The sequence below is a fragment of the Colias croceus genome, chromosome 6, assembly GCF_905220415.1.
Source record: "Colias croceus chromosome 6, ilColCroc2.1".
Classification (NCBI taxonomy): domain Eukaryota; kingdom Metazoa; phylum Arthropoda; class Insecta; order Lepidoptera; family Pieridae; genus Colias; species Colias croceus.
In genome coordinates, this window is record NC_059542.1 from 3,918,525 (window position 1) to 3,928,948 (window position 10,424).

The 10,424-nt window shown below is 33.6% G+C and overlaps 2 protein-coding genes across 2 annotated transcripts; both read left to right on the plus strand.

The window, feature by feature from the left end:
• Window positions 1-85: 85 nt before the first annotated feature.
• Window positions 86-5,338, plus strand: LOC123692365 (voltage-dependent calcium channel subunit alpha-2/delta-3-like). The gene has a single exon (XM_045637101.1). It carries the CDS (start codon window positions 766-768, stop codon window positions 4,678-4,680), a length of 3,915 nt encoding a protein of 1,304 aa, XP_045493057.1. The 5' UTR covers window positions 86-765; the 3' UTR covers window positions 4,681-5,338.
• A 1,216-nt stretch (window positions 5,339-6,554) lies between these two features.
• Window positions 6,555-9,586, plus strand: LOC123692366 (cuticle protein 19-like). The gene is made up of 4 exons (XM_045637102.1): window positions 6,555-6,776; window positions 7,083-7,179; window positions 8,328-8,561; window positions 9,004-9,586. Exons 1-4 carry the CDS (start codon window positions 6,663-6,665, stop codon window positions 9,081-9,083), a joined length of 525 nt encoding a protein of 174 aa, XP_045493058.1. The 5' UTR covers window positions 6,555-6,662; the 3' UTR covers window positions 9,084-9,586.
• Window positions 9,587-10,424: the final 838 nt, after the last annotated feature.

Sequence of the window (10,424 nt, forward strand, 5' to 3'; positions counted from 1 at the left end):
TGAAAGGTGTTTTATTTGCTTTAAAGTAATAAAATCTTTATTACTTTCGTACATATAACAGATAAGTCACCACTTTCTCCGGATAATGATGCAGCTTATTGATATCTCAGGTTAATTATTTGCGAAAAACGACATCTACAACCATCTTAGATAAAGTGCAGTTGAGGTTTCATGTTGCGTTACAGATAATATAATTCTATACGCAGCGTCGCGAACTTGTATCTGTGTTACAAAAGTTTATCAAACAATAGATAGATGGCGTTCGATAAAGTTTTGTTTGAAGTAGAAGTAATTCGTTTTATGTGTTTTTAGTAATTGTTATGAAAGAAAATAAGTATTTAAAATGATGGTCAACAACAACGTATGCGTATTTTAACCATATTTTTATTTATATGTTTTAATTTATTTCTTACTAACTCTTATCTAGGTCAGTCAATTCGTTCAAGTATGTATATTTGTTGTCTTTATAGTTCCATACTGTGCTGACTTATAAAAGTAACTTTATTATATTTTACAATTCTTCATAACACATACTGATTTAGCAAATGTATTTGGTACAATTGTGTCCTAAAATAGGGCAAGTTGGCATGAGATTTACTCTGACTAGCGTATTTTGACGCCAGACAGGCGGGAGCCACCCTCGAATCCCGCACCGCGTCAGTTCTATTGAGTATACTGGCCAGTATCAGATACGGGGCGGGAACGCGAACTTCGAACCGCGTGTGCCATATTAAAACAGTATACCTCAAACAGTGCTATATTACAATGATAATTAAATTACAAATAATATCTTTGTTCTGTCTAATAAGTGTTATAGAAACAAAAGTATCAGTTAACAAAACAAACACCGACACCATTCGAAAATCGTTAGAAGAACATCAAGATCGCTTGTTGGTAAATAAAAGTAAAATCAAAAATGCCCCGCTCAGTATAGCCAACGTTACAAAGGTTAAAGTTAAATCAACGCTTTTGAGAAAACCGCCTGATAAATTGAAAGTTATTACTCGAGAACAAATAAGGGATTGGGCTAAGGAAATACAAGACCGATTATTTGAAATAGAAGAAAAAGTAGTGCGTAGGCATGTGTTATCTAAAAGTTTTTCGGAGTTCAATGTCGAAATACGTAATGGATCTGCAATATTGGAAAAAGCGAGCAAAGATTTAGAAGATTTTTTGGAAAAACGAGGACAAGCTGCTGAAGCTATTATGCGTCGAGCAGAAGAACTTTCAAGTCATATTTTAAAAAATAAAATTGAAGCACCTACTAACTATACATTTGATTACAGTGTTGATTTAGATGTTTTAAAGAAAGCTGAACCAACTGAAAGTGAATGGGAATTGCCCTCAACGTGTAAAAGTGTTAACAAAGTTAAACTTCATAAAAGCTTTCATTTTAACGCCGAGGTATCTTTGGAAGCTAGCAGTGTTCATGTTGTTCCAGAGGTATTTGCTTGTAGTCCTGGAGTGTTACAACATTTATATTGGTCTGAAGGGCTTTTATCTACCTTTCGGGAGAATTATGCCCATGATAGTACGCTTGACTTTCAATATTTATGCAGTGCTAAAGGATTTTTAAGACATTACCCGGCTGCATTATGGCAAAGTTTATATAATCTCAACGTTGAAGCAGAAGATGTTTATGATTGTCGATTGAGGCCATGGTACGTTAGTGCTGGTGGTGCACCTCGTGATATTTTGATTTTGTTAGATTCTTCTGGCTCTATGCACAACTCGTCGAATAAAGTTATTGCACGGCAATTAATATCCACTCTTCTTAATGCTCTTACGGATGATGATCACGTAAATGTATTACGATATAACGTTGAAATAGAATCTCCTATAAGTTGCTTCAATGAAAAGCTTGTTCCTGCAAATTACGTTAATTCGGCAGCTATTATGGCTGCTCTCATGCCAAAGAAAATGAAAAATGAATCATTAATTGGAGACGTACTTGCATACTCCGTAAACTTACTAAAGAAACAGCGAACATTAGATAGACCTCCTTCATGTCAGCAAGCAATCGTTATGGTTACGGACAGCTTGTGTATAAATTATACTACTTTAATGCGTCAACTTGATCCCGATGGAAAAATTAGACTTTTTGTCATGTGGCTGCATGATCAATTTGGTCTGCGAGACAACACTCGTTTGTATGGAGGCGAATTAAGTTGCGAGCGCGATGGCTATTTTGCAGAATTAATATCAGACTATGATGTAACGGAGCAGGTGATGAGAATATTACGTGTACTGGAACGTCCATTGGTCGGTCAGAGAAAACATAGGCTCAGAGTTTATAGCGATATTTATGCTCATATTGAAGACCCTAGACGTGGTGAATTCCACTGGCAACAAAAAGAGAACACTGAACAAGTATATCGTTATAGAGAGCTCCGAAAAAATAAAGATAAATTTCTCAAAAACGTCTATAAAGATTATCAACGTATGGATACATTGGAGAGGTATGGACAATATTACGAAATGGAAGATATGAATTATAGATTGCAAATAAGTGTTTCTGTTCCAGTTTTTGAAAGTACAACCGTTGAAAATATTACAGTTACATTAGATGAAGAAAAACAAAGAAATTCTACTAGAACTTATCCGGTGAATAGACTATTAGGAGTAGCTGGGGTTGATATTCCTCTTGATCATTTAAAATTAGTATTGCCTTATTATCTCACAGGGGCAAGTGGATCTTTGTTCATTTTAGATCACAGGGGGAATATCGTTCTACACAATAATACTAAGCCTGTTTTTGATGGTGACATATTAAGACCAGGATATCGTACAGTTGATTTCCTGGATGTTGAACAACCAGGAGTGGATCATTCACCAAGAGACTATCCTCAAGATTGGCTGGACTTTCGAAAAGCTATTGTAAATGATGAACCTTCAGGGTTTAGAACAATGTATGCTAAAAGTATATTTGAAGGTGGAATGAGAGTTCTTCTGGAGATGAGAGACTATTATTGGAAACGAATTCACAATCATTACACACTCGTCGTATCTTTGCCTAAATACAATCTTCTTCATGCTGTCCCTGACGGAGAGTTCACGCAGCAACTCGGAGAGGAAGCCTTAAAAGCTCTATCCGGTACAGATTTTGCGATTCACCCGGAATGGTTGTATTGTAGACATGTTGATCCCCATTTTGACTCTCGTGAGTTGGAGTTGCTTCATTTTCTTAGACGTCGTCGTGATGAACCGAATTTTGCAATGCAAAAATTAAAACACTTATTTTCTCCAATAACTCCAACTTTGCTTGAAAAAACTTACCAGTGTAATGATAAATTAATGACAAGTTTAAGTAAAGAAGCAATAGCTACTTTAAAATGGGCATTGGAACATGAAGATCCTGATACCGAAAGGGAATGTTCCTCTTGTCTACTTGGGTCCAATACAGCGTTCTTTGCTTCCGAGAGCGGTTTAACACGTTGGCAACTGTACCATGCAACAAGTGCGCATGCAGATCCACCAGAGGGTTACGTATGGCCACTTGGTCCTTCAGAAGCATGGTATCGTAGAGCTAGTGCTCAGCCTGATACTCTAATTGTACATGCGCCGATACCACCTGTAAGAGTTCTACGCAATACTGAAGGCATATTACCTCCCTTAGGCCCGCGTTGGCAATGGTTAACGGCTGCAAGAACACTAGGACATCCCACTAAACAGGGCATTATAGGAGTAGCAGGATATCACTTTTATCCCAAACATCTAGATGATTTGCTTGAATTAGTCACTAATTTCCCATGCGCTTTGGATGATGAATCAAAGTGTGAACCTCGATGTGATAATAAAAACTGGACTTGTGTGATTATTGATGATGCGGGATGGATTATTGCAGATCAAGGGGAAGAAGATGCAATGAATAAACATCTCGCTAATGAATATCCCGCTGCAATGCAAGCTTTATTGAATGCAAGTGTTTTTAAAGTTCGCTGGGTACATGATTATCAAGGAGTGTGTTTTCCACCGAAAGATGAACCTTTATACGCAGCAGCACCTAGATTACCTTCGATAATAATGTCCGTATGGAACTCGTTGCAACTTTTAATGTATAGTTCTCGTGAACTGTTTACTTTGTTAACTTTATCAATGACTAACAGTAAAGTAAACTGTGATACAGAAGTAGAAAAGCTAAAACGTCGTCGCCGTTTGCGTCGGGATTTCGAGAGAGAAAAATTTGAGCGGCTGCACGACGACCGCGTCATTATCAATAGAACGAGATTTGCAGCATGTGATAGGACTAGGCCACTTTATGAATTGCAGCGGAATAAAAAAGCAATGGAGGCATTAAATCGACCAGCAAAGCCGTGTCAGTGGCCGTTGGTAGCGACTGAAGTCCCCCGAACCAATCTTATTCTCATGGCAATTTACAAACACTGTCCCTATAACGGTAAACCGCTGAACAATTCTCTTTACAATGAGCCAGTGCAAATGCCGCACGACAGTAAGATACTGGGGTCAGCAAGTCGACTTGCTTGTTGGCGGAACCAGGTTCCTCTGCTTGGTCGTGCTCCTCACACCATCTGTTATGAACATAATTATTCTTTTGAGGAGGGCTACAGACAATGTGGGCCGTGGCTGCCGGATCCAGAGGAAAGTAATGGAAGTACCATTGATCCTACGAAATTAATATTATCTTTTTTGTTAGCTCTCCATATAATTGTCAATGTATAAAATCTCATAATCAACAGATTGAATTAAATAATATGAGTTGTATTTAGTAGCAAGAAATTGTATTAAAATCATTGACATCTACGGACTATGAATAATTTAAGATCTTTGTCATTGTTTCAATAATTTTAAAACTTTCTTATTTATTTCAGATCATTTATTACACGTATATTTCGAATGATAGTATTGATCAAGTCCTTGACTGGAATGCACTATTACAAGTTTGTTGAAGAATCATAATAATAATACATACCTAACGTAAAGTAAATTGATCTTCAGAGGTAAATTATAAATTATATTGAACTATGAAATATATAATGTACAATTATTGTGCCTCTTCGAATAAGAAAAACGAAATACAGTATATTGTTATATGAAATAAATTGTTTTATTTATTTAGGTTCAAAGTTCCATTATTTTTTTAGAAACGGATATGTTTTTTACAATTCTAAGTTAGTTACACATTTTAAAAGTAACACATTTAAATAATGAAGCTGTATTATTATTTTTCCTTAAGTTTGACACATGCTGTGGCGCAGTACAATTATTTTCGACAGTACGTTAAATTGAATATCGTGGGAGATAGATTACCTTGCTGATTTAAGTACTTTGTATGTAAATACATATTATAAGCATCATAGATAAAATAAAGCATTGATAACACTTCTTGAGTTCTTAATTGTAAAATAAAATAGAATAAAATGTTAACATTACATACATTATTTGATCAAAATCAAAATCGATAAGAATTTAAACAGTAGCAGAATCAAAAAAATAGTATAGCGATCTATGTATCATATTATATAGGACACTCATAAGTCATAACTGATGAAATAGATATGAATTGATATATATTTTTATAGTTAGTATTTTTCCTAGTACCAACCGATCTCTTATAAATAAAATTACTCTTAATTCTTAGTTATGACATGTACGGCCTAACGCCTGGTTCAATGCTAGTAATTAATATACATTGCATTGACCTCTCATACAAATCGTACAACTATTTTCTTTTACTACTTTTCCGGAATTGTCTGTGACGGAACATCAATTATTGTATTTCCTCGATTTGTTTTGTTTTCATTGTAGGAGATTCGTTTCAGTTACTTGTAAACAATGGTAGGCCTTGTAATCTTCTTTTGATTTTTTTAAAGCATTTGCACAAGTAGGTGCATACGGCACAGGTATAATGCATCAAATTATAAAAGCTTTTTGCTTTTTCTATTTTTGGCAAACTGTTAAATTACTAACTACTCAGGTATTACTCACTAAACCTACTTACTATTTTTTTTTCATTTAAAATAATGGTGATTTTAAACCGTTGAGCGCAAAGACGAAGAGTTTGAAATTTTTTTGCAAATCAGTGAAAGTTGTCGTGTGTTGTTTGTTTGAACGTAGCATTTATGACGTGGCACAGAACCAACAGATCTTTTATTGAGGAACTATGCACTGAAGATAGTATTATATGGAGAAAAAAATCTTGTATTATACTAAGAAATTTCACATTTTGCTATCAAGTTTACAGTTTCATAAAGCTCCTACAGTATTAACTAGAAGACAGCGTATCATGTATCAATTGTATAGGGGTCAGCCGAAAGAACAACAAACCACGAAAAAGACTAGACATACAAAACTTACCAATAACCATGATGACCACTATGAATAACATAATAATTATTCCCATACTTCAACAATCAGTCCCGTAAAATAAGATATGTTGTAATCTAATCTACATAAGATGAACCATTGGGCCGTGTGAAAATTTTCACAATTAGCGTTGTTCGTTGGATATATACAATGTACATGTAAAGAAAACTTCATTTTCGGAAGCCACGGCGCGGACCAAGGCTAGTACTAGAAGGCTATATAATATAAGAGAGTCTCTGAAGTCCATTGTATTATTCTGGGAAGAATTTTTAGCTGTATTAGACGTTTAACAAAGTTTAACATTTACAAGATAATAGAATAAATATTTGTTAGTAATTATGTGTTATATAGCGAGTGTTGTATTGATAGCAGTGTTGGGATTTGCTGATGCTGCTCCAAAAATAAGTGCAGTATTTAATCCAGTTTATGATCCAGGATACAACTCATATTATGTGAGTACATAGTTTATCGTTTATGACGGTATTGTTTACTATTTAAAGGTACGATAGTTGGTTTATCACAGGCGTAATAATATTTTTATTTAGATTGAAATGAGATAAGACAATAAACAAATTGTACATACTAATTTCCAATTGGGTAATATCTCTTGGTTAATATTTAAGTGATCAATGTACTGTCGAAATAAAATGCATAACCTAATGAAAGAGCTATCTACGTTCAAGAGCAAGTGAAACACCTATCTAAAGTTATTACAGCATGATTTTTTTATATTACTTACTTCATAAATATGGTTTTAGGAAAGACCGCAATACGCTTTCAACTATGGAGTAGCTGATCCCTCAACAGGGGACGTTAAATCCCAGCATGAAACTAGAGACGGTGATGTTGTTAAAGGTAAGGTATAGAAATAGTTTGTATTCATAATTTACATGTTGTTTAAATTGCTCACCCGGCTTCACCTGGGTAGAGCTACTTTGTAGAGCTTTTCAAAAAATGTCAAGTTAATATCCGAGTTTGATACCTTTGTACATTTTCATAAGTTATAGAATGTATTGATAGTAATATTGTAAGTTCCTCAGCATATTTTTATAAGTTTACCATATTTTGAAAGTATCGATAAATTTATGAGCCGATTGGGATAGGAATAACAGTGTAATTATACGAAATATATAAATAAATACCTAATGCAATGATAACATTTTATTAAAACATTATACTATATCCTTAAAAACTTATGTAAGTATAAAAGTTTGTATACATATCATATTTCATGAGATGTATTGTTTATAATCTCAAGTAAAACGTCACAATGTGTAAACGTTTCGAAGGATTTTACGATGAGAATAATTCATATTATGATAGTATGTTATAACAATGAATGGGTAAATTACCATAGTAGCATAATACCCTTTGTAATACGTAATTATGCGTAATGCTCAAAACGAAGTTTTTTTTTCTGGAAATGCCGTGCTGATACCGGTTTTCTTTTAACAAGAGCCATTGTTTGGAAAATTGTTCTCGTAATAAGCGTGTTTATTAAGGAACTTAAAGTACCACAATGTTTTATTAACTCATTACTTGTTATAGACAATGTAAGAAAAATTTCGGGAAAATATTATGTAATATGCTCTTTCATACAAAATCTCGTGTCACAATGTTTGTCCTCAATGGACTCCTAAACCACTAAACCGATTATAATAAAATTCGCACACCATGTGCAGTTCGATCCAACTTGAGAGATACGATAGGTTTTATCCCGGAAATCTCTCGAAAACGGGAACTATGCGGGTTTTTCTTTGAAAACGCGGGCGAAGCCGCGGGCGGAAAGCTAGTTATATTGTATAAATTAGTTACTTTTTCTAGTGTCTTGCCCATGCCCGATATTTATGGATTCACATTAATTTTATTAACTACGTAAATCATTTTAATTAATTAATTATGAGATAAATTTGTTGAAATATTTATCCCAGGATCAACAACTATTTTTACTATTCCTATGACATAATATATTAAACCTAGTTTCAATAAATATTTTATTTCAGGTCAATATTCGCTCGTAGAACCTGACGGTTCCATCAGAACTGTAGACTACACAGCCGACTCAGTAAATGGCTTCAACGCTTTGGTATCGAAGACTGGTCCCAGCTTACACCCCGCACCTCAAGTGCACAGACACGTACAACCCGTAGTACAGTATGTCGCGAAACCTGTGCCTGTGCCTGTACAGTATCCGAGACAATACACGCCGCAAGTTTTTGCGTCACCCGCTCCATTCTGTAAGTAATAAAAGAAAACGTTATTAGTTTTATAAATAAACGTAAATTACTTAACATGTTGTTCCTTTAAAATAAAGATTTACTATATTAAGTAATAATAAGTCTCTTGAATGTATTTTTCATAGAGTCTACACTCTACAAAGAGCTTAAATCTATAGAGAAGAAGTAGTTAGTTTGAACTGTGTATTGTCAATAGAATACATCTTACCTATATACTCCAAAAATCAAATCAAAAATGGATTTTTGTTGTATATATTAACTTTATGGTCAGAGGCAGATAAGCAACCTAGTTAAACAAACAACAAACAATCTAATTACTATAAAATATGCTTTATCAAATTATTCAAATGCTTACACGTCATCTTGGGTTGGTTGGTTGTTTCTTATACTTGTGTTGAAATTATTTTATAAGTATGTAAATTTTCACATTTTTCTCTTTCAGTGTATCCGAAAGTCGCTGCTCAGTTTCCTGACTACGATGGCTTTGAAGGATTCGATGGACCACCTCAACAATACTTTTAAAATATTTAGATTAAGTTTTTAGAACATTAGAGTGATATATTAATTTCGTAGAATAATATTTGATTGTATTTAATTAAAGTTCAAATTCATATCAATCAACTTAACAATTTTTTTTTACGACGAACTTCCAAGAAGAATTTGCTATGCTTTATTAAAAATAAAAAACGTTTTTTCTTGCTTTCTTTCTTAGGTATTTATTACAGTAATGGAGATAATCCCTTAATAACCTTGCCGACGCCTTACTGAGAATGTCACCAACATAGCATAATTGAAGGGTATTAAAATGCTCGAGATATTTATTTAATAATTAAAATCTCTTACTCCCGATGATAATAATATCGATTGCACGAACTGTGTAAATATTTTTCCTTCAACCGGAATCAAGAATAAATTGTTATAATGCGGGGTTATTAATTGAAAAGCGTCTAGTTTGTCAATAAAATGCTAAAGTCAGTCAATGAGAGGTAACGCTGCTGATACAATAATAAACTGAAAACAGAAAATAATGATTTTTTTATTTGCCTTTAACTCTTATGTTTATTGATATCCTTACTAATTAGTTTCACCTTTTGTTTTCTATATTATAATATTAAGATGTTCAGTAGATGTGTTAAAATAAATTCAATTCAGGAATTACAACATGTATCAGTGTAAAAAAATTATTCAATAAAATATGAAAATAAATAAAATAAATAATATTTTTATTTTATTTTTTTATAAACAGGTACAGTTACAGATTGCAGAACAATACCTTATATCTAGCTCTTATCTAATAATACATATAAATTCTACAATCCAATTAATACCGTACACAGCTTACTTATACCAAGCTATAGCCAGGAACAAAAACAAACTAAGAACAAGAAAATTCTAACAGAGTGAAAAAAAAGCCACTATTTAAAATACAAAAAAAAAAAACAAAATACGTTGTTACAGCAATTTATAAACATTACTTCTAAAAACATCCAAACTACCCAAGAATATGTCACAATCCGGGTCTAAATTATTATACAGGCGGCACATTCTGTGTACAGGATTGTTATGCGAAACATTGTTTCTGGTAGGTGGTATGCTGAATAGACGTGGAGTGCGTGAAGGGCGGGTAGGAGCTCTAAAGTTAAGGCTAGACAAAAGCTCGTTCCCTAATAACCCATTGGCTATTTTATAGATATTGCACAAATCAGTCAGGGTCCTACGGCTTTCTAGATTCATTAGGTGGAATTTACGCAAACGCTGATCATATTCAGGTATTTTACGCCGTAAACCTAATTTACCACATAATGTACGTAAGAAGCGCCTCTATAAATATCTATATAATCTTAATAAGGATTTCAATAATAT